We start from the raw sequence: 23240 nt of genomic DNA on the forward strand, positions 1-23240 counted from the left end.
AAAAAAAAAAAAAAAAAAAAAAAAAAAAACACAGAATGAACGTTCAACAAAGAAACAAAAATATGAATAGAGAAAACGTACACACCGTATAAAACGATATCAGATCCAGTACAAACCGGTTTGAGCGATTACAGAAAGGGAAAAACTCACTGAATCCAAGCAAGATGTGACCAAAAAGATTAAACAAGAAGGAAAAAAACATAGAAGATGAATAAATAACAAGAAGAGATGTATTAAAGGAATAGAAAGAAACCTGTAGATCAGTAAGAGACGAAGGATTGAGAGAAAGATTGGAAAGCGTATGAAGATAGCGAGAGATTCACAAACTCCTCGGATCTGCGCCGTGGAGTTGAAAGGAGGCCAATGCTTAAGGTGTGAAGTTATAATGCGAGGGCGTTAGGTTTTCTAAGGCGGCCCCTTGGCCTTCTGGCCTCAGCTTACAAATATGCGCATTGAAGTTACGATTTTGCCCTTGATTTTGTTTTTATTACATTTATACCCTGGAAAACCGTGGACTTGCCTGAGAACAACTTTTTTTTTATTGTCATTTGGTCAATTTAAAAAGATAATAAAATTACTTTTAACTTTTTTTATTAAATTACAACACGTTTGTAGAATATGCTTCATATTTTTAATAAATCTTTAAATTAAATTCTTTTTCAATGTTGATTTAAGTATAATTGGAGCTCAAAACGTGTACTATGGAATATTAGAATAATGGTAGTTTCAAATCTTTTAACAAAATCCAACCTTATAGTACTTAACATAATCAATTGAACCATAAAATAAATTATTAGAATGGAGATGACCTTTTTCAAATTCATTTTACTTGAAATAACTTGAGATCATGTTACGAATTGTACGTATTATGAACATATCAAGGGTAAAAGTAGTTTGAAGTTGTTGAATTTTTACAAAATTAATAAAACAGCAATCGAGCCCGAAATTTCGAGCTTGCCAACTCAAAATCAAATTAGGTTGAATGTTAACATCAGCAGCTGAAAAAGGAAAAGATGAGTAAGTTACTCAAATTAGCCAAAAATGTCTGTACTTTGTTCTAAATGCAGCGAATATAGTTGTAGTTCCAACGCACACCCCTCTGTATTTATTGTCTTTGTTTGAAAAAGAAAAAAAAAATCTACTTTTAGAAAAATGAACCAAACATGCACTTAATCTCCTCTCTGCTTAGGAAAATTGGGTATGTTATAACCAAATTCTAATGGAAGCAACACAAGCTCATTGGAACATCAAGAGAAATATTGGATATCTACCTATAAATTAATTTGATTTGATTGCGACGGGGAATTTTGATGGGATGCATGAAGAAACCTGAAAATTCCACTGGCTTGAAGAATTTACATGCGGATTACAAAAACAGCGAAGGATTGGATTGGCCATTAAACTTACAAGCGATTTATCTAAGCCAAGAGAACAATTTCCCCACGAGAACCTGCAAAACATTGCACAGAGAAAAATAGAGGTTGGTTTTAAACGTTTCAAAGAGCCAGAGCTTGTTCAAGAGGAATCAAGGCTTGAACTTACATTTTTCATACATCTCTTTTATAATCTGTAGCATAGAATCTGTATCTTCAGCCATCTTTGCTATTCTCTCTGCCTCCTTCACAGCTTCCGCAGCTAAGAAAGATTTGTTCTCTGCATCAGCAACTTTGTAGGCAGCTGCTTTCGCCGCGTCTTCCACCGTCTCCCCTGATGGCATCAACCCTCCCATAGTATATTGCGACATTCGTTGCCTGACATCCTTTTGTTTGGGTGTAGGAGTTTTAACTGCCAATGAATTGTCTTTCTTTACCTTGTAGCAATTCTGAACCTGTATTACGGCAGAGAGATGATAAAGAAACCCACATGTAATACAAGTGACAGGCATAAGAAGTTCATAAATTTGAACTCCTACAAAAATGTTCATAATCACAATCCCATGTCATCACTAATGTTCTTAATTTTTCCGACAAGCATAAATAGTTTTTCTTTTGGTGGGGGAAGGGGATATAGATGTAAGAAAAGCATATATAATCAAACTACATAACTTGGATAAACCATATAAAATAACAGCATACAGATAAACTGCCATCAGAACTGCTTCAATACGAAAATGAAAAGATCATTCACCTTTTCGAGCTTTCCTTGTGAAACAAGCCTCCTCAACTTTGAGCTCAATTGCCTTCTAAAGTTTTGTGGCACCTCATGCCTTTGCTGCATCATATGAAATCAACAGTTGACGTATCATGTAATACAAACACTAATGTTAATAAATAACATATAATTCAGCTAAGAAAGCATGAAGCAAGCTCATATTTCACAAATATATAATGCTAGTATGGAAATGGTAGGTTGGAATAACCTTCTTGAAAAATGAGTGTCTGACAAGAGTAATATTATATCATGGGGTGATCTCCATGCAGATCATTCTCACAAATAGAAGTACTGCCATCTCTCCTTCAATAAAAAGAAAAAGAAGAGAAGAAAAGAAAAGAGACTGCCATCTTACCTCAATAAAGTTAACAATTGTACCTATGTCGCATCCATTTGAATCTTTTATGGTTGAAAGAGCTTCAAAAATCATTGTATGATACCTGGTCAACAGAGTCTTATAAGACCAATGACGAGACATCAATGAAATAATAAGTGAATATGAATAAAAAAGGTAAATCACGACATCCCGTTTATCATGTTCAGATGAGTAAAATTTCCCTCGAGGTTGATCAAATACTATTTGCTCCTTTCAGTTACATAAGTAATAGGTGAATTCTCTCATGCATAAAATAAGTCGAACAACTCCATTTAATACTTAGGACCATGAATTAGCATGTTTACAATGATCCCTTCTTTTTCTAATGTCATTTAGAACATCTCTTCATCACATAAATTTCATTCTATTATTTGTATATTCTTTTTAGGTGGTGGTGGTTGGGGCTTAACATATTTTATGACGAATATTTGAATGCACCTCATTATAAGTAATCGAAAGAGGGAAGTACAATGAAACAAACAGACCTTGGGACATTTTTCCCATCCTGTGGGGCGCTGTTTGGTGGATCTTCTCCTGCAGCATCAGCAGATGCATTAAACTTAGTAAGAGCAGAGTTTTGGTTGTTAGAAACTGAGGCAGCAACAATAGCTTTAGCTTTGGGAGTCCTGGACTTCTCTTTTGAGCCTTGTGAAGCAGTACTGACACTCAGATTACGCCATTTATCCTGAGTATACAAGCAACACAATAGAGATAAATAGTTGCAGATATTAGTAGTTAGGCAGTCAAGCTATTTCGAGGATACAATATTTTAAAGTTACAGGAAATGGGTGAGATTTTTAATCAAGAGATTTTAAACCTTAATGCTGGAACGTAAATGATCTCAAAAATGCATCTAGAACGAACTTTAAGAACATCTTATGCAGTTCATACGTCTGTTACACTATTTATTTATTTTTTTTTTTTTTGTGTGTTTTTCAACATGTGTAGTTACTCACGGCTTCACCATTTGGTCGAAGGGTTAATGCCTGACCCAATTAAGCCACGCTTAGGTTTGCAAGCCATACATCAGTTACTTGGGGCACACTAGAATAGTGTTATTCATACATAACTTTAAGACTCAGGGTAATTAATGATCATCGTCATGAATCTCCCCTCACAAGCCTTATCCTATGAACTCAGAATCACCCCTATACGGCAAAAAGTGTCGATCAATCAAGTTCACGGCTACCATTGAAGCAATCCACAAAAACGCACCATCATATTAATAATATTTAATCATTAAATACCAAATCAAACTCTTTCTTCTCTCTAATTCCACTTTCAGGAGTCTTCTTCTTACATTGCTCAGTTGATCAAAACCAGTACTTCAGGCAAACCATAAATTAAAATTTAATCCAAAAACTAACGTAGAAGACCATTGGAGAGCATTGGGGAAAGACTTGTATTAGTTAGAAACATTAAGAACAAACCCAACTTCTTCCATCTTAAACCATTCAACCATTCAACCAAGCAAGTTTAGCTACATTATTAGCAAGTAAACCGAGCCAGTAAAATTGGATTCTAAATAAACCGAACCTAAGGTTCAAAAAATTTCGCGCAATATTTCAGTTCCGCCTCGAGTTCATGATTAAAACCCTAAATAACAATCCAAACTGGCAAACCAAACACGAAGAAACACGTAGAGAGGGGATTGGAAAGTGTAGGTAGTCAAATGGAGACCTTGAGGTCAATGTTAGAGCGATGAGTGAGAAACGGAGCGAATTCAGGATCCTTGAGAATGTTCTTCCACTTCCCTGGACCGTGCTTCTGTACGCCAGCCAAAAGTGCCTCTTCCTCCTCCTGCGTCCACTTCTGCTTCTGGTTTCCCATTCTGATCCGCCGTTTCGGTTTCTTCGAAAATCACTTTCGTGAGGAAGAGTTCGCTTCGTTGGGGTTTGATACTTGAAACAACAACAAATATAGCCGTCGATGCTTCGGCCTCTTTTTGTTCCTTCCATTTTTCTTTCGTTTTTTTTTTCCCCCTTTTTTGTCGTGTTCTTGGATTTTCACTGCAATGGGCCGGCCCAAACTCTAGGCCCAAAACGGTCTCCATTATTAATATTACTTAAAAAACAATTTATATAAACAAAAATTAAATTGCACTTAAAACTAATAGTTGCATCCATCAAATTTTGATATTTATTAGAATTATGTTTAAGCCTTTCCGCGTGCATAATTATAAATTTCTTTAAATGAAACTAAAGTGTCTATTTATTTTTCTTTTTTAAATGAATTTATACCTCTAATCTTCTATATTGTATTAATTAAAATTCAAAAGTAATAATTATATCAATTATTTCAATTTAAATGTAAAGATCTTATTATAGAAAAAAGTATGTTAAACATGAAGCAATTAAGTGATAATTTTTGTTGGCTACTTTCGTAGTATTTACAAAAGGAAATTATTTTTTTATTGAAATGATTTTAAATTAAAATAGTTGAAAATAGTTATAAATGTAGCGAGTTTTATTTTAAAATATAAATGAACGCTATTATTAATCAGTGTTTGTCGAGTACAAATTAATTTGATTGGAAAATGAAAGTTTATTAAATGCATCTCCAAAATATTTAAAAATATCGAAAGATTTTTATAGTAAAGTATTCTCTTTTATCTTTACTTTATGCAATTGCCGTTTACAACTTTGCGAGGGTTCATTATAAATGACAAAAGTCTCTATAAAGTATATTATTGATATATATATATTTATATATATCAATGAAATTATTTTATTAATTAGTTTTTTTTTTTTTTTGAAAAAGATATCAATATTCATAGTTATTCAATAAATATAATTTTAGTAATATACCTCTGATCAGAATTTATTTTTATTTAATATTTTATATAAAGTAAGTATATTGAAAAAAAGAAAAGAACACAAAAAAAAGGTTTCCAAGTACGTTGAGAAAAACAAAAAGTAAACTTCCAATTGGCTATAAGTAAAGCCCGGCCTAACAATCGGCTCCATTACTCTTGACTTTTGAATAATTTAAACCGAATCGATCCGAGGCGACCGGTCCCAACCGGCCATTTTAGACAAAATCGGTTCGGCTTCCAGCCCGCCCCTTCTCTATTTCTCCAGTTCCCTCGGTCTCTGATCTCCATTTTATCCTTCTCACTCTCCTCTCAATTACACTCTGCAGCCGCCCCACTTTTCGCCGGTGACGGTCATATTCTCCGCTGGCAACCGTGCCTCTCCACACGGTAAGTCGCTCCACTGCACTCTCTTTGGTCTCACTCTTCGGTCGGCGGCGGCCGTTTGCTTCCCGAGGGTAGCCGCCACACTGTCGTCGGCGGCTAAAAGTAAAAGTAAATCTAAAATTTATCGGTTTAGAATTTTTGAGAATTGAGTGGTTCGATTTGATCACTGGTGCTTGGTCAAAACCAGATCGAATTGAACCGTGCAGACTCCTAGTTGTCACCTAACATGCGGAGGAAAAGAAATAAAGGAAAACTAGCCGAAAAAAGAAATGCCTCAACGTGAATCAAGCTGAATAGAATTGGTGTCAGAGATCTGCTACTGAACCGTACCCTAAGTTCTTCGTACTTCCAATTTTAATTTTATTTGGAACTTTTTTTTCATCATCTCAGCTGCAGATCGATCTCCATTTGTTCTTGGACGACTTATTTCTGTGTAGTTTGCGCCAGACAATATGGGTTATGCATCGCAAATTGTCAACCATTCGAAAAAGGTGAGGTTCAATGCGAATATCTCAGCACTTCCTTACCCTGTGGCGTATTTATTCATATGTTTCTAATTTGATTATGGAATTAATTTATTTCTGAATCGTTCCGGGTGTAAGCTTCGTGATGTGTGTCCTATGCATGTTGCACAACCAGGAGCGCTGTTACTTTGTTTCGAGGTTGTTAAGTTCGCATAGACTTTTAATGGTATTGCCCACAAAATCTAAATGCTTTGTTGAATGGGAGAAGATCAATATCTTATGCAGTTCCAAGCCATAATTAAACCATTTATTCATGAACTCTTTAAATTTCTAATGGGTGTTTCATTTTAATAGTGCTTTTGGTTTTTGTACGGTACTCTATGGTCCTCTTATTTTCTTTCTTCATTTTCCATTCCTCGTGCAATTGGACCTTAGCGATCCTCATAGTGCTGGTTCCACAAATAAGCTTACGGGGCTGGTTGTATATTTGGTTTTCGCTTCTTTTTGGCGTGGGATGCGGTGGGGTGGGGGGAAGTTGGTTATTAGTTCTAATCCTTCATGCTGGATCTAAGTCTTAGCTCAAGGGGGTTTCTTTATCTATTATTATGGGATTGAACAGTTACTCATGCTCATTGATGTACAGTTAAACTTTATGTTGATTTATTATCTCAGGCACCATTGATCTCTCTGTTGTAAAATTATGTCGAAAAGTTATATCACGTCCATTACTCAAAGCCAAGGAAGACATTTCCTGTTGATTGATTGGTCATTACATACTGACAAGCCATTGGATGAACGTTCATAAACTAAACGTGGCATCATTTGTTTCATTTAAATGCTTAAATTATATTTGCCAATGTGACTATTAGGAAATTTCTTACACATCTTCCATGCCTGTATTTATACAGGTCTCTTTGTACTTTTTACTTCCTTTGATTCACTTTATTTTCATGAAACTGTGTCTTCTTACAAGGGGTTAGGCAAATTTTCCCGGTGTTAACCAGAAATTTTAACCCATTCATGTTATTCGTGCAGTTAAGAGGTGCTCCAAAGTTACTTCGGCAAGCAAGTGCGGTTCGCTGGTTTTCAGAGGATTTGCAGTCCTCTATTGTCAAAAAAGATGGTAAGCAGTTGTTCATGGTGAGACAGGTTTGTTATTTTGAGAGGTCTATTGCCAACTCCTTCACAAGGGCATTTTTGGAACTCATCTGAAGTTTTTAAGAACTGTGCTTGATTACTTTTTGGTATTCAATTGCTGTGTTTAATTAGAATTTTTTTGGGTTAGTTTAATGAGATGTATTATCGTCTTGATTATTTTTTACTGTTTTAAATTGAGTGCTTCCGGAAGCTGACTATTGAAGTTACCCTAACAAACGTCGCTGTTTTACAGAAATTTGGAAGATCCAGGGCCGCGGTTACCAGTCTTCCCAAAAAGGGGCAATTAGGAACCTTGTCAACTTTAACAACGTGAGTTGTAACCACCACTTTGCCTGTTCATGAAGTAATCAATCTGAGTTTTTTAGCTGACTGAAATGTTATTGTCATAATTTCTTCCATTTTCTGCTATAGCTTGTCACTTGCTACCACGTGCATGACAACTTCTGGTGTAACTTGTTTTGTGTTGAATTGTGCTCTTCTCTTTGTAGAGACCGCACTTTCTCCAATGTAATAGAGGTGTTTCAATGACGACAACCAGTATTGGGAATCCTAATTCTGGGTTAGTATCTAAACACACAACATGCACACACATACACACACCTGCAAACACATCTATATATCCGTCTGTGCATTTGTTTGTAAGGTAGGATGCTAGGGCTATAATTTGATCATGACCAAAGTACCTGATGTGTCTTATTTTCCCCCACAGCAGTTCACTGACAAAATCAAAGAGAGGTTTTTCCTCTGGCTCAGGTACATTATGTGGTCTTATACTCTTGTTTCATTCTGCAGACATGCATGAATTTGTTTTATTCTTTTTAATTGATGATCTGCACGTATAGCAAGATTTTGACTTGTCAAAAAACATATAGTATTTGTATACTTCCATTTTCCATTAGAAATAACTCTAACTATATTCTTGTCAGTGATGGAATTGTATTTTGTGCTAAATTTTGTTTTGATTATTTTCTTCTCTCAAATGTTTCTATTTGAAGGCAAGTGGGTTATATGTGTTTTTTGAAGAAATATCCACTCTAACTCCCACGGAGATACAAACTAAAAATCTGTAATTTTAAATAAATTTGTATCTATAAATGTTTTGTTAGTTTCTGTGTTTAAGAATTAATGTCCTTCGTTTCTAATCTGTTACAGTATTATTATCAATGATATATTTCATGCTCAACTTAACTTCCTGAGGAAAATGTTCTTTATATATGCATTTTACTTAGAATCATGCAACATGCTTCAGGTCTTCCCCCGCATCAAGAGATTGGAATGCCTTCGCTTTCCCCTACGATGACAGAGGTAGCTTAGGCTCACCAACCTGGTTGAATAATTTATTGTTAAATAAATGCTAAGTTGTTCTCTTTGTTATGCAGGGCAACATTGCAAGGTGGTTGAAAAAAGAGGGAGATAAACTTTCTCCTGGGGAAGTGCTTTGTGAAGTTGAAACAGTATATTCTAATACCTTTTTGCAGTTGGAAGTTGAAAGTAGTTTTTTACTGCCTTTTAGTTGTAGGAATATTGCTTTATAATTTCTGATTCTGCATAATTGAAGGATAAAGCAACAGTGGAAATGGAATGCATGGAGGAAGGTTATCTTGCCAAGATAATTCATGGAGACGGAGCAAAGGAAATTAAAGTTGGCGAGGTATTGATATTGCTTTCTGTTAGTTCTCTTTCCCTCTTACCTCTGTGAAAACTAGAAGGGAAAAGGAGTGATTGCCGTATGATGGCAATGACCATCATTGTAAGCTATATCTCTAAATAGAGGCGTATGGACATTTTGTTTTCTGCATTTTATGTGGTTGACACAAACATTCTTCTTTAGGTAATTGCCGTTACCGTTGAAGACGAAGGGGATATAGCAAAGTTTAAAGATTATGAACCCACTTCATCAAGTTCTGGTGCTGGTGCTGCAGCTGCTGAGTCATCTGCCCCTAGCTCACCCAAGAAAGAAGCAGTTGAGGAACCAGTTCGTTCACCCGAGCCAAAGACTGTTAAGCAGGGCCCTGCTTCAGATGGAGAGCGTGTTTTTGCTAGTCCTCTGGCTAGAAAATTAGCAGAAGATAACAATGTTTGTTGGAGAATGTCTTTCTGAATTAAAATTTGGAAACTTATATTTGTAATTTCTTTTTGTTTATAGTTTAAATTTTCTGAGTGTAGGTACCCATTTCAAGTGTCAAAGGAACAGGTCCTGATGGGAGCATTGTAAAGGCTGACATAGAAGATTACTTGGGTAACTCATTTTCTTTATGCTGGGCAGTGGTTCCGACAGTTTATTTATTATTGTTCTATTGTCTTCTATCTGTTAATATTTGTTTATATTTAAGTTACCGTGAATATCTCTGTCTTCATACCCATTAATATGTTTCTTTTGTTAAATTGTGGCCCATTAATATCTTTTACCTTATGTCTCTAGCTTCACGTGGTAAGGAATCAACCACAGCCCCCAAAGCCAAGGATGCAGCAGGTGCACCATTGGATTACACTGATGTCCCACACGCTCAAATAAGAAAGGTCCGCCACCCCCTCTCCCCATCCCTCACTCCATACACTACATGATAATTGGATTTCTTGGTATTTTCTGGCAGCTTTTAGTGTAATATGGTGCCATTTCACTCTGCGGTGCCTTCATCTATGTTGTCAGTCTCTTTGTTTCCTTTTTCTTTAGCAACACATACAAGCTTGCACATGTTCCAAAAACACACTAGTACTGCAATTGTGTGTTTGCTTATGTCAGTCTCTACACCTTTCAACTGTTAGGATGTTCTATGAATAAATTACTTGTATTATTTGTTATATGCTCTGTTAGTGGCATCTCCATTTTCAGATTCAAATTGTTTTTATTGGATTGATAGACAAAACCTCCTAAATATTCCAATTTGGTGCATGTTTCCCCGAGCTAATGTTTTCAAAATTTTAACAGGTTACAGCATCACGATTACTGTTCTCAAAGCAAACCATTCCTCATTATTATTTATCCGTAGATGCATGCGTTGACAGGCTCATGGAGTAAGTAATTTCTCCATACCTTTTGCAGTTAAATATTAACCAAAGATTTAACTTAATGAGCTGTTGTTCTCTTTGTAGTTTGAGAAACCAGCTAAATGCATTACAAGAAGCATCTGGTGGAAAGAGGTTATCTGTTAATGATCTTGTTATTAAGGTATTTTAAAGGCATTATATAACTGGGTATGTAGTTCGATTGTACCGAAGCATATCATCAGTTTGAACTTTTAAATGTTAATTTGTCTTATCATTTTCCTAGGACCTTTGCCTTTTTTCCCCTTCTTTTTTGCTTGAAAAAAAAAAACTGAAAGCAGTATGCCTAAAACTTTTAGTAGCTTCCTTCCTTTCCATTCTCTGCTTGATGTGAAGTACTTGATTGGCGTTTTGTATTTTAGTTGTTTCCAAGTGATTTGAATGTTTGGAAGTTCTTATTTCTTATGGGTAAAGGAAATAGAGGAACAGTGCTCGACAACCTTTCTATCCAAACCCACCCTTTTTTCTTTAAAAAAATCATTTTAATCTCAGTAAGAACGTTGCTGCAGGCTGCTGCCTTGGCTCTTAGGAAAGTCCCTCAATGCAACAGTTCATGGACGGACAATTATATTAGACAGTAAGCTATAAGAATAGTTGATATTTGCTTATTGTCATTACCACATTGTGATGTGAATTTCTTTCTTGGTCCACTCATCCAGGTATCACAACGTGAATATTAATGTTGCAGTGCAGACTGACAACGGACTCTATGTTCCAGTTATCAGGGTCAGTAGTTGTCTTTGTAGATGCTGGTGAAATATTAGGCTTTTATAACCATTTTATAGAAGATTTGAGTTCGTGTATTTTACAGGACGCCGACAAGAAAGGTTTATCTAGTATTTCTGAGGAGGTCAAGAAATTGGCGCAGAAAGCGAGAGAGAACACTTTAAAACCAGAAGATTATGAGGTGGAATGTTGTTTTGATGCGTAGGACAAGATTTTTTAAATTTTTTTTTCATGGTTTAGGGATTTTAATCAGTAGTTTAATCCTTTTGTAGGGAGGCACTTTTACTGTGTCCAACTTGGGAGGTCCATTTGGCATCAAACAATTTTGTGCCATTATCAACCCTCCACAGTCGGGCATTCTTGCTGTTGGCTCTGGTATGCGGACCCTTTGTCATTCTGGATATCGAAGTATTTTTCATTTTTTCATTGCTCTAAAAAAATTTTAACTACCATTCACACATAATCTTGAGCCAGCCGAGAAGAGGGTCATACCAGGATCAGGCGCTGAAGAATTCAAGTTTGCTTCCTTCATGTCTGTCACGTTGAGCTGTGATCATCGCGTTATTGATGGTAGAAACATTACAGAATTCTGACCTGAAGTCGTTTAAGATTCTATATAATTTGAATGAGAAGTGTAAGCATTATGTTACATTGTTTTCTTCATTGTTTGTTCAGGGGCAATTGGTGCGGAATGGCTCAAAGCCTTCAAGGGCTACATCGAGAATCCTGAATCAATGTTGCTATAGATTGATCGACTTCTCCGGTTCTCACCAAACAAATTATCGTTTTGTCACATAAGCAGTCATATGGAAAGATATGAACTCGACCTCCTCTCTCTTTTCAAATTATTTTCAGCTTCAGTTTTATCCTTACAGCTCCTTTTTCGTAACCAAGGAGATTTGAAGTTTGCATAGACAACAGAAATAAGGTATATAGTCATTGTTGAGGAATTCAACTTCAAAACGAATCTAGGATGTAATTCATTTTTCGTTCCAAACCGGCCACATACTCTGGTTGATTTTCATATCAATAACGGATAGACGAAGAGGATTTTTTTTGTACGTTTCATTGACTGATAATATAGTCAATTGCTTCCATCTATTTCCCATCTAATAAGGTAATTTGTGAAGAGCTGGGAGACAGAAATGTGTCTAAACTCTTATTGGAATGATCTAAGTTTTTTTTTTCTTTTAAAGCCAACAGTTCCTTTCGATCTAATATACGTTATCTCTATAGATCTCGCCTGGTTGTAAGTGATCTGATATATGATATCTCAATCGACCTGCCCCGGTTGTAAGTTCTCTGATACTAGAGCTTTTCGTTTTATTGTAACCCATTCATCTGTAACTGAAACTGCAGATTTAAGTTTGATGAGTTGATGCAGAGAATCGAGTTTGAAGTTCTCCGTCGGTTTGCATCATTGTGACATAAAGTTTGATGAATTAGAAGCCGAAAGTATGAAGTCTTGCAAGTTGGATGGCAGAGTTTCACTCCCCAATGGAGATTTTGGTGCGAATGGGGGGCGATGGGATTCATGCATTTGAGCTACATCAAAATGTGTGCCAATTAATTTAGTTGAAAAACTAGAAGATAATGCTTTAAACGCCAATCTCTCACATTCCAAATTTTACTCGCAAATAGAATTTATATCTAAAGCTGCACAATCATGAATGAGCTCAACAAATAAAGTTGAACCCTCCCTTTTCTTTTTCTTCAAAAAGGAAAAAAGAGTAAACATATAGGTGGAAGGGAGAATTATTCTAAGCTTGATAGGTACAAAATATATGAAATTTTGTATAAACTATGTAGACCCCCAAGTTTATAACATAACCCATCGACCGAATCGATCACAAGTTACACAAATTACTATCTTTTATAAAATAATCGAACTTAGTAAAATCAACCTATGAATAATTCAATTCATACATGGAAATCATATAAAACTAAACTCAGATTCATCCAATCCAAAAGAACTGACATAAAAGAGAAATAAAATAAAATAATGCATGTAATTCCCTTTTTCTTTATACACATATATTATGTAGAAAATAAAAAAAAAGAATTAATTTAGCACCGCCATTCTGATAGATTATTTCTAAAAAAGAAATATATTAGGTTTGTTGTTACGTGAGAGTAGGGGAGAAGATGAAGAAGAAAAAAGGAGGCGAATTTGTGAATGACAAAGCAAAGTTGTCCACGTGGCATTTGCCCAAACGACCCTCCTTTTTGACAGGTCCATACGCCATCGACATGATTGGTCCCCAGTGGACTTTTCTGTTTTTTTTTTTTTATAATTTTTAATTTTTTAAATTTTCCACAAAAAGGAGTAGGAAAGTATGTGGACACGTGGCTTTTCTCATGAAAGATCCATGAGTTAATAATCCTTCGGTGGTATGAATCGAGCATTTTTCTGTCGCGGACTGCTTTCAACAATGCAACCTAATTACTTTTATTCTCCATACGTGTCCTTCAATGGATCTGCATTTTCCCAAATCAAAAACTCACCCATTTTTTTATAAACAAAAACCAATCCTTTTTCCTCCTAATTATTATTAAAAAAGATTTTTTAAAATTTCCCATCATTTTCTCTCTCTCGTGAAAGAGAGGATAAATATAGAATCAAAGTCATTGTAGAGCTCTGGATTCTACTCCTACACTTTCAACTGGTGGGAAACTAATCGTTGTTCATTTTCTTCTTCTCTTCTATTGCTATTTTGCCTAATTTCTTGCTCTTTTTGTTCTAATGGGATCTTCAAACCTTTCGTTCTAGTTCATTTCCGTGTGGGTTTTGGCGTTTTGGTTTTAAATAAGAAGAAGGAAGGAAGGTTTTGGTAGAAGAAGATTCGTGGGTTTGGATCGGATTTTGATGGGTTGCCTTGGATCCAGGAAACTCTGAAGTTTTATGAGAAAAAAGAGGCGAACCCTTTTGGGGATTTCTTGTGATTTCGCTTTGTTTTAGATCCATCCACTTGTGATTTCACTTTGATTTACATCCTTCCACTTGGATAAATGTTAGAGATACTCGTTTCTCATACTCTTGTGTATATAAGAACTGATAGCGGAGAAAAGATTGTTGATGGTTGGCTGTTCTTATCAGGAGGGGGAAGAATTTGATGAAGTTTTTTGGTGGAATTTGTTGTTTTGTCATTGATTGAATTTAAATTATTGCAAGCTTAGATCCACTGTTCCTAAATAGATCTAAGGATTTGGTGGCTGCTTTTTGTTCTGCTTGTTTTGAGCTTACACTATTCAGAATCTGCCATTTGATTTTTGGTTGAAACGTTGTGGGTTTGTGTTAGAGGTTATAAACCAGCCTAGTTTATGTCAAGTTTGATTGCTAAAATGTTATGATAGTGAAAGAAATTGGATGATAGATAGATACATAGATTATCTGAAGGATTAGTGAAGAATGATGGAAGAGATGCCTTCTTCGGTTTCTTTGACCCTTAGTTTAGGCAATCCAAAGTCTGATACATCAGGAAGTCCTAGCCATGTCGAATTTACGCGGCTAAAGTTGGTGACAGACAAGGTAAATTTGTTCTCTGCATCGACCGCTGACTCGGGTCCTATTAGTAATGGTAGTTGCCATGGTTTTAGTGGTATAGTCGATAGCATAACCGTGTCGCAACCAAGTGATAGTAGTCAAGGTCGAGATGGTTTTTGGGGGTTGTTGCCAACGAATGGCGTAAGTTTGACTGTCGATAAGGAAGATGCTACCTTATCTTCTATGGGTGACCCTGATGAAATGATAGATGATGGGCTGTTTGCTATTGATGGTGGTTCTAATCTTAATGTACAAGAAGTTGTCAAGATTGGAGATGTGAGTAATGGTCATGTTGTTGCCAAGGCTATTATCTTGGTGGAATCAGGGAAGATTCCTACTAGTGAACTTATTGTGGCAACGGTAAGCTCTGATTTAGAAGTATCGACATCGTCAGAGCTAAAAGCCCCTGCGGTGGTTTTCCAATCGAAAGGGGGGGATGGTGTTCATAAAGGCATTCGGAGTGTCTTTGAGCGGGATTGTGTACCCCTTTGGGGGTCGGTATCGATTTGCGGTAGAAGACCAGAAATGGAGGATGCAATTGCTGTGGTTCCTTGTTTTTCTAAGGTTCCTATCAGAATGCTTGTGGGAAATGGAATGGGTCAAAGTTTAACACATCTCAACAGCCATTTTTTTGGTGTTTATGATGGACATGGCGGCTCTCAGGTAACACTTCTTTACCGAACACTTAGCTAATTTGCTGCTTTGCTAGCTTTAGATTATTCTCGAATTCGGCGTCGTGTTCTGAATCAAGAAAAGTTTTATTTCATGTAGGTTGCAGATTATTGTCGAGAGCGCGTACACTTAGCATTAGCTGAAGAGATTAAAGGATTTAAGCAAAATCTAAATAATGGAAGCAATGGAGAAAACTGGGAGAAGGATTGGGAGAGAACCTTTAACAATTGCTTTGTTAGAGTGGATGATGAAATAGAAGGAAAAGTTGGTAGCTTCAAACCTGTTGCCCCGGAAACTGTTGGCTCTACTGCCGTTGTTGCCTTGGTCTGCTCATCACACATCATAGTTGCAAACTGTGGTGATTCTAGAGCTGTTCTATGCCGTGGCAAAGAACCGATGGCGCTATCGGTCGATCATAAAGTATGCTATGCATCCGATCCCATATAGAATGATAGAGCAACCTCTATCTTGTGAAGGAACTAATTTATAAATATAATTTTTCCACAGCCAAATCGTGAAGATGAATACGCTCGGATTGAATCATCTGGAGGCAAGGTCATCCAGTGGAATGGACATCGTGTGTTCGGAGTTCTTGCAATGTCAAGATCCATTGGTAGGTTGTCATTTTGGATCAAATCTTTTAGCTTTTGCTTGTGTATCAACATTAGATAATCTCAATCTTTACATATCTAACAGGTGATAGATATTTGAAGCCATGGATCATTCCCAACCCGGAAGTCATGTTTGTTCCTCGAGCGAAAGGAGATGAATGTCTTATTTTAGCCAGTGATGGCCTGTGGGATGTGATGACAAATGAGGAAGTCTGCGAAGTGGCTCGAAGGCGGATTCTTCTTTGGCACAAGAAACACGGAGCTTCATCGCTCACGGATCGGGGCATGGGAGTTGACCCAGCTGCACAAGCTGCAGCAGATTACCTCTCAATGCTTGCTCTCCAAAAGGGAAGCAAAGACAACATCTCTGTGATTGTAGTAGACTTGAAAGCTCAAAGGAAGTTCAAGACCAAATCATGAGAACAAAGAGTTTATCAACCCGAACTTGCCCTCCAAGTTCATAGCTCGATATCTCGAGTAGCAGTTCACAACTTAATCCATTTGTACTCTCTCGAGTTTTAATCATTTCCAAAATATAGAAAAATTGTATATGTATCATAGAACTTCCTCATGAAAATGCACCTAAAAAAAAGAAGAAAGCATCTGTAGTGAAAAGTTGTAATCTATGCTTTCGGAGTGCAGAGTGCACCATACGAATACTTGATGATGCCATCTATTCTTTGGTTTGTTTTAGCCAATTCCAAAGTTATGGGGATAATGCAAGTATTTGGTTCTGCTCATATTATATTGTTACTTCATTATTACTTTTCAATGCTGGGGATAGAGGGTTGGAGAGCAACATTTCCTTTGTATCCTGGGGGTTGTGTTAGTGTGTTGATTTCGGATCATCTACAAGTTCTTTAAAATATTCATTTCATTTGCCTCCAAATTTGGATGCGATTGTGTTGTCCGGATGGAGCCAAACCATGAATGGCCACCTATACATGGTCGGTAGGAGTTCCTTATTTTATCTACCAGAAACGTTGAAGAAGTATCCTCACCTTTAATTTCTAAGAAGATGAAAACAGTAGGTGAATCGAGAATTTATTTTACATCACCACAATTTTACCAAATATGCTTCAAATTCCATCTCGCAAAAATTAATGATGTAACATTGTCAAGTTAATGAATCTCTGCAACACCTCAAAGGCTCGAAGGACAGGTTTAAAAAACAAAAAATAAAAATACTACACCAAACGTAGGAGATTAAAATGAAACAGAACCAACCAATAATTGCGACCTGACCACCACAATATTCTACTTGCAGTTTACAAACTGGCACTTTATAAAACATGCCAAACAGATTGCAGCAAACAAGTTCTTGCTCTACACTACAGTAATCAATAGGGAACTTACATACTAAGAATATTTGTATATCAAGACCGAGGGGGTGGGGAATATCAATGAAGAAACGAAAGCCGTAATCAGAATGAACTGGTTAAATTGGTAAAACAATTGACAGAAATACGAAACCCACAAAAGAAGAAAAAAAAATGTAGGGTAGTGAGCCAAACTTTAGATGTACACAAATCATTGCTACCGGAAAGGAATTTGATTTATTGCGCTTGATGAAGTGCAGTGGAGATCCAATCAGAGGCAGCTGTTTGGATGTCCAAACCAATGTTGGGGGCGAGGGAAAAGGGGGTTATTGCAACCTGTTCGCCAGAAGAAATTTATTTCATCAAAGTATTAAAAGGAAAAAATAAAGAAAGTTAATCTGAGAAGGAAAAAAAAAAAAAAAAAGAAGATTTATCAGAAAGAAGGGCTTGTACTGGAAAGAAAAAGAAAACAAAATAGATCATTCAACATGGTTATCAATTGCTTTCAGTTGTGTAGCTGATTCTTCTTAAAGCAAACAGAGTTTCTTTTCAGCCAAGGACCCACGGGAGATTCTTATCAGCAAGGATACCATTCAGATGAGAACAGTGTCTAGCTGGGAGGAGTTAAGCACTAAAGATATGGCAGGTAAATTAAGCTAAATTTAGTACCAAAATTGAGGTCGAAGGTCAATCAACTTACAAATTCATTTTCAAGGGCTCTAAAATCCAGATCATCGTTCTTGTCCTCCTGCTCCTTATCCAGAAACTGCACGTAGAAAAAATGTGATTCCTCATGATATTATGGATAGATGTATGACCAAACAAAAAAAAAACGATTATCAGATCTATATAGCTTAGGGGTAAAAATTCAGAAACAGCACATGAGCATGCCGCTGAGAGAGAATCACAACCACAGTTTATTCGACACCATCTCCGCTTCCAACCAGTGGGCACAATTCTAGAAGTTAAAACTTAATGGCATTCTTCAAACTGAATCTAAGATTCATTTTCTAGTCAATACCTCCATTCGGAAGAACTTCTTCACCCGATCAGAAACAGATTTTTCCACTGCTCCAGTTGATTCAATTTCCACAATATTCTGCCGTTGTGTGGTCAAGCGGCGAGCTGCTCCCTAATTAAAATATATATATATATATATATTACTCCAAACAAAAAAACAAACCAACTGCACAGAGATGCTTCCTTCTCAAGAATATAAATTGTTAAGACGATATGTTATGAAGTACTCGACAAATAACTCTACTTATAAAGAATCCAAATGTGACGAAGCATCAAGTTTTATTGAAGCTCCTTACAGCAGCAGAGGCATCTCGACCAAGTTGTGCAAGCTGAAGACCAAGACTTTGCTGATTGGACATATACTGTCCTGCAGGATACCTGCTGGCCGAAACAGCATTCCAGTTTAGAGTAGACCTCCACACACTTTGCTTTGTTGACTTAAATCCCTGTCAAAAAAAAAAAAAAAAGTCAACCATACTGACCAATAATAGCAAGAAATTACACCCTGAGACAATAAAATGATAGCAAAACAATCTCTCTGCATTTAAAAGAAAAAAAAAAACAAATTGATAACTTCCCTCGCCATAAGCTGCATAAGTATTATAGAAATAAAAACAATTGTAGCTGGGGCAAAGGAAAAGATTTGAAAAAATATTTCTAGAGATAATATACAAGACCACATTGCAGGTTGACTACTTAGGAACAACAAGTTGAGGATTGTGTAACTAAAGCCGTAACTTTGACCATAACTGAAGCAGTGGCCAATTAGCCATTACCTTTTAAAGCTGTCAAAATAGAAGGACCTTACTGAAAAAAGATAATGACTAGTGAAAGAGGAACAACATCGCAAGGGTTGATATGAAGTGGAACTGTCTACAATATTGCATATTGCAGACTCATAATTTACCACATTTAGCACACGTCAATTCTAGGTCTATCAGATTCTCAACTAATTTTCCCTACATGATACAAGGGAATGGGTTTCCATTTAACTTCTAGTTGATTTGATTAAACCACTCAACTATGCATTCTAAAGATCATAAATCACCTGTTCAAGTTCAGGCAGAAGTAAATTCAGACGAAATAGCACCACAAATTCCTAATTACAACCTACTAGCATTTTTCGAATATATTTATCCATCAAGATAATCAGAACAATTTTTAAAAAGTACAAGGACAGTGCAAAACCTTGTTACTCAGCGGCGAAGTAGGTATTTCAATGTTGAGAGAGCAACGTTTAGGGAAATTTTCCTTTTCTATGTCATTGATAGCTGCATTTATCAAAGGCAAACAGACTGAAACAGCGTCCTTGAAATCACTTTCTTGGCTTTGATCCTTCTTCCTGAAGTAAAATAAATATAGGAAAAAGGACTTTAAGGATAATAATTAAGCAGCAGTGAAGCTCAATAAGGAAAATACAACATCAACCAACCAATTCAGAGATATTGATATAGATGGTACACCACAAATCAATGCCTCCCTTGCTCCAGCAACGACACCTGAGTAAAACCTGGCAGATTTAAACAATCAAATTTGGCACTAGATTAAGGATCAAATCATATTATAGGAAAAGGACCAAAAGATAATTATTGTGAAAAAAAGGAAAACATTGTGGTCTACACTGACATCTTCACATAACAAACAGAACTTACATGTGATGACCACAGCTCGATCCCCGGTTAATTCCACTAATGACCTGAAATTTATATCAAATATATCCTCGTGACATGTTACTGATAATTGAATTAGGTTTAGAAACCCCACTGCTATGATCTAAAAATGCTAACCAGAAGAGGCTTCGACCAGGAAAAAAGAGCTCCAGATAATGCTAAGGAGACACAATCTGCCGGCGTTCCTGAGGAAGAGTAACCGAGTGCAATTAGGTATTGGAATTTCTTCAGCCTACAGGAAAGGATGATTGTTTGTGTACAGCCAATAGCCAAATAGAAAACAAGTTTTAAATTAGATCAGTTAGCGATAAACACCATGCTTCTGGCTGATGAATTGAACTTTATAATTTAAACCAAAAAATAAAAGATAAGACGAAATATAATACACAAACAGGAGAAATCAGAGAATATACAAACCCCAAATTTAATCCAAATTGATCATGTTCATGACAGGTTAAGACAGTTGAAAAAATATAATATGAAAGGGCAACCGCAGCAATATTCATACCCGAAACTTCATAGGCTGTGGCACCGTCAATTTGAGCAGAAGTCGCAGCAACGGTTTCTCGAAGAGTCACAGAATGACTCGAAACTGATTTGTCCCTGCAGCGCAGATTCCGAACTATTTAAATCACAAGCGTTCAATATTCAATTACGAAGATACCAAGATGCCAAAAAAAGTGACAGTAATCTCCATAACAGGCAACAAACATTGAAAGAGCGCTTAAATAGCCAAAAGATAAATCCAATCCGCAATAAGACGAAAGAACATCAACTCACGATTGCGGAGCGCAAACATGGACGTTGTAAGAGCCTTGACGAACAAGGCCTTCGACGAGGTAAGTGAGGCCAGGAGAGTCGATTCCTTCGCTGTTAGTAACAAGAATAATCGGCTTCTGAGTTCCGGAAACCTCAAGATTGGCATCAGAAGTAGGAGAATGAGTCTCAGCGGATGCAATAACATCCTTGGATTCTTCGCCTTGTTCACCGGCGCCCTTTTTGCTGCGAAGAGCATCTTCAAGATTGGAAACAAGGCCCGGAGGCAAGAAGTTCTTCTTCACAGAAGTCGAGGAAGTCATAGACTTCAAATTCAAAAGGATGATTGATGAGAAATGAAGAAAAAGGAAGAAGAAGCTTGTTCTGTGGAAGGAATCAGAAATCAGAACCCTAGAATCAGAGTTAAATGAGCAGAAGAAGACGAATAAAGTGCTGAAACTGAAAACGGTGAAATTGCCGAGGGAAGATAGATTGGTGGTCCGGTTCAAACGGCGTTACTTTCGTAGAGAGAGAAGAAGAAGAAGAAGAGGAGAGAGAGTTTACTGGTTGTTATGGCGTCAGCTAAAATGGAGAAGAAGAACGGGAAATTCCAAATAAAAATAAAAAATAAAAAAATAAACCATTTTCTAAAGGCCAAATTTTTGGATTATGGAATTTAAAAGACATTTATAACCTTTTCCCTTCACAAATGTAGAGAGCCCCAAAATTCAAATTACTCCCTTTTTATTGATTCTCGATGCAAGAAAACCTCCCATTTTTATTCAAAACTTAGACCGACATGTATATTTAATTTATAGGTAAAATTAAATTGTGCCTACAAATTTATTATTATTATTATTTTTGTCTATTATCATCCAATTAATCCAATTAATCCTAAGATTTAAAAAATTAAACTATAACTTTATAACTAGGAATATGCTACATAACCTCTCATTTATTTTCTCTTAAAATATAAATGAAAAAAATATATATTATTTTTAGCAAATATTTTATTTTGTAATTTTCTCGTCTCATTATATTAGTTTATGATGTGATTTACTAATTTTCTATTTCACCTATTTTTTATTTTCAAATGATGAGACGTTTGAGGATATTTATGTCTTTATTTATAAGTAAAGATATTTGGCTTATTTAGCAATATTATTGATTGCTTGCCCGGCTTTACAATTGTATATAATATTTATGTTCAAGTATTCCATTTGTATATATTATTGCCCAAATAAACAAATATATATATTTACATATAGATGTTTTCCTAATGTTTTCAAATATTCCATTCAACGTATATTTAATATAAGTGGACGTCCAAATAAAAATTAAATGGTACGAAATTCAGATTTCTGATCTGGATTAAACTTTGAACACATTAATTATTGAATTAATAATGCAATTAAACTCTAATGAAATTTAAAGTATGAATTTTAAGGAGAATGAGCTAAAAGTTAGGCCAATTAAGCGACTAATCACCGGCTACAATTTCTAACATTTGGCCGTTTTTGGACCCAACTTCTTTTTGAAAAACTCAGCATTGAAATTGAAAAAAAGGCAAGAAAGAGAATAATGTAATTCAAGCTGACGTGGTGGACCCCAGTCCGTTTCTGAAACTAAAACTTTATGGTTTCCACGTTGGCTTGCCCCGGACGGGGATATACTTATCCCGTTCCGTTGTCGCATATCTTCCCGAATCCAAACATACGTGCAATCAAGGTACGTTTCGAATTCGATTCTTCCAACAAATTTTAATATAAGAAAAAAAAAAGAGTCTGTTTAATCTTATTTTGAGTTTGATTCCCATTTCGTTTAAAAATACAAATTTTTTTCTATCTTAGTTTTTAATAATTTAAATAATGAAAAACGATAAAATTGAATTCATAATTCACTATTTGCATCTAAATTTAACTCATCAACCACTTGAAATAATAAATATACTGCAGTCTTATTTTTCAGTTGTGCTTCGATATTATTTATTGTGCTATTAAACTTTAAAATAAATCTAGTGATTGTCATAGTTAAATGTTTCGTTACATCGACAATAATTATGTTGTTATTTTTTTTATAATGAATTAAATTTTAGCGGACGAGAATTGAGCAATCATGTCATCTTTTAAAGCATGGAAATGATTTTTTTTTTTTTGCTCGAATGATGTCTAGAAGCATCTTGAATTGAGTTTTTGACTGCTTTCAATCCATTATTTCACCAACTTTATACTTCCTTCAAATAATTGCTATAAACTTTTATCTAAATATGAAAAGTTATTTATTTTTATTTTTCAAAAGAATCAAGCCCATGTTCAACCCCGTAGAAAATACTCAAATAATATTCGCATTAAAAAAGTTGACAATAATTATTTTTCAACACTACCAAATAATACATTTTAAAAAATATATTTGGGTATTTTTATTTTGTTAATATTCATGAATAAGTAGATTTTCTCTTCTTATTTTAAAAATTAAAATTGAGTATGAGAAGGAAAAGAAAAAACACTTTTTAAGTTTTTAAATTTTCAT

The 23240-nt window shown here is 35.7% G+C and overlaps 5 protein-coding genes across 12 annotated transcripts in view; 2 read left to right on the plus strand and 3 right to left on the minus strand.

The window, feature by feature from the left end:
* Window positions 1-411, minus strand: part of LOC111452380 (eukaryotic initiation factor 4A-8-like) — a 4829-nt gene extending 4418 nt beyond the window's left edge. Inside the window, exon 1 of the mRNA XM_023093068.1 lies at window positions 254-411. The gene's annotated coding sequence lies outside the window, so the exon portion shown is untranslated. The remainder of the gene's footprint in view (window positions 1-253) is intronic.
* Window positions 412-864: 453 nt separating this feature from the next.
* Window positions 865-4451, minus strand: LOC111452883 (telomere repeat-binding factor 4-like). 4 transcript variants are annotated; one of them, XR_002712176.1, is made up of 8 exons: window positions 4208-4451; window positions 3013-3212; window positions 2507-2591; window positions 2128-2211; window positions 1543-1828; window positions 1408-1450; window positions 1272-1329; window positions 865-998 (listed from the first exon to the last, which is right to left on the minus strand). XR_002712176.1 is itself a non-coding variant. In XM_023093805.1 (7 exons), the coding sequence occupies exons 1-6, from the start codon at window positions 4355-4357 to the stop codon at window positions 1419-1421; spliced, it is 837 nt and encodes a 278-aa protein (XP_022949573.1). In that variant the 5' UTR covers window positions 4358-4451; the 3' UTR covers window positions 865-998; window positions 1408-1418. The 4 variants fall into 4 exon arrangements, 3 of the variants coding, with proteins under 3 accessions (XP_022949573.1, XP_022949572.1, XP_022949571.1); XM_023093805.1 differs by lacking the exon at window positions 1272-1329; XM_023093804.1 differs by lacking the exon at window positions 865-998 and having other exon boundaries at window positions 1156-1329.
* Window positions 4452-5608: 1157 nt separating this feature from the next.
* LOC111452654 (dihydrolipoyllysine-residue acetyltransferase component 2 of pyruvate dehydrogenase complex, mitochondrial-like) lies at window positions 5609-12774 on the plus strand. Of its 5 annotated transcripts, none has more exons than XR_002712152.1 (22): window positions 5627-5729; window positions 5914-6217; window positions 7226-7313; window positions 7581-7657; window positions 7837-7907; window positions 8058-8101; window positions 8598-8653; window positions 8728-8802; window positions 8907-8999; window positions 9180-9425; window positions 9515-9587; window positions 9771-9868; window positions 10278-10363; window positions 10442-10517; window positions 10903-10970; window positions 11053-11119; window positions 11205-11300; window positions 11392-11494; window positions 11594-11689; window positions 11795-12047; window positions 12356-12412; window positions 12486-12774. XR_002712152.1 is itself a non-coding variant. In XM_023093474.1 (20 exons), the coding sequence occupies exons 2-20, from the start codon at window positions 6179-6181 to the stop codon at window positions 11863-11865; spliced, it is 1623 nt and encodes a 540-aa protein (XP_022949242.1). In that variant the 5' UTR covers window positions 5609-5729; window positions 6117-6178; the 3' UTR covers window positions 11866-12235. The 5 variants fall into 5 exon arrangements, 3 of the variants coding, with proteins under 3 accessions (XP_022949242.1, XP_022949241.1, XP_022949243.1); XR_002712151.1 differs by having other exon boundaries at window positions 12504-12774; XM_023093474.1 differs by lacking the exons at window positions 12356-12412; window positions 12486-12774 and having other exon boundaries at window positions 5609-5729; window positions 6117-6217; window positions 11795-12235.
* Window positions 12775-13692: 918 nt separating this feature from the next.
* LOC111452315 (protein phosphatase 2C 16-like) lies at window positions 13693-16686 on the plus strand. Its single transcript, XM_023092968.1, has 4 exons — window positions 13693-15326; window positions 15435-15755; window positions 15843-15948; window positions 16032-16686. Exons 1-4 carry the CDS (start codon window positions 14529-14531, stop codon window positions 16364-16366), a joined length of 1560 nt encoding a protein of 519 aa, XP_022948736.1. The 5' UTR covers window positions 13693-14528; the 3' UTR covers window positions 16367-16686.
* Window positions 16687-17152: 466 nt separating this feature from the next.
* LOC111452316 (5'-nucleotidase SurE-like) lies at window positions 17153-21302 on the minus strand. The gene is made up of 10 exons (XM_023092969.1): window positions 20736-21302; window positions 20464-20558; window positions 20073-20140; window positions 19938-19981; window positions 19718-19795; window positions 19474-19627; window positions 18582-18731; window positions 18287-18397; window positions 17966-18031; window positions 17153-17601 (listed from the first exon to the last, which is right to left on the minus strand). The coding sequence occupies exons 1-10, from the start codon at window positions 21032-21034 to the stop codon at window positions 17503-17505; spliced, it is 1164 nt and encodes a 387-aa protein (XP_022948737.1). The 5' UTR covers window positions 21035-21302; the 3' UTR covers window positions 17153-17502.
* Window positions 21303-23240: the final 1938 nt, after the last annotated feature.

The sequence above is a fragment of the Cucurbita moschata genome, unplaced genomic scaffold, assembly GCF_002738365.1.
Source record: "Cucurbita moschata cultivar Rifu unplaced genomic scaffold, Cmos_1.0 Cmo_Scf00014, whole genome shotgun sequence".
Lineage (NCBI taxonomy): Eukaryota > Viridiplantae > Streptophyta > Magnoliopsida > Cucurbitales > Cucurbitaceae > Cucurbita > Cucurbita moschata.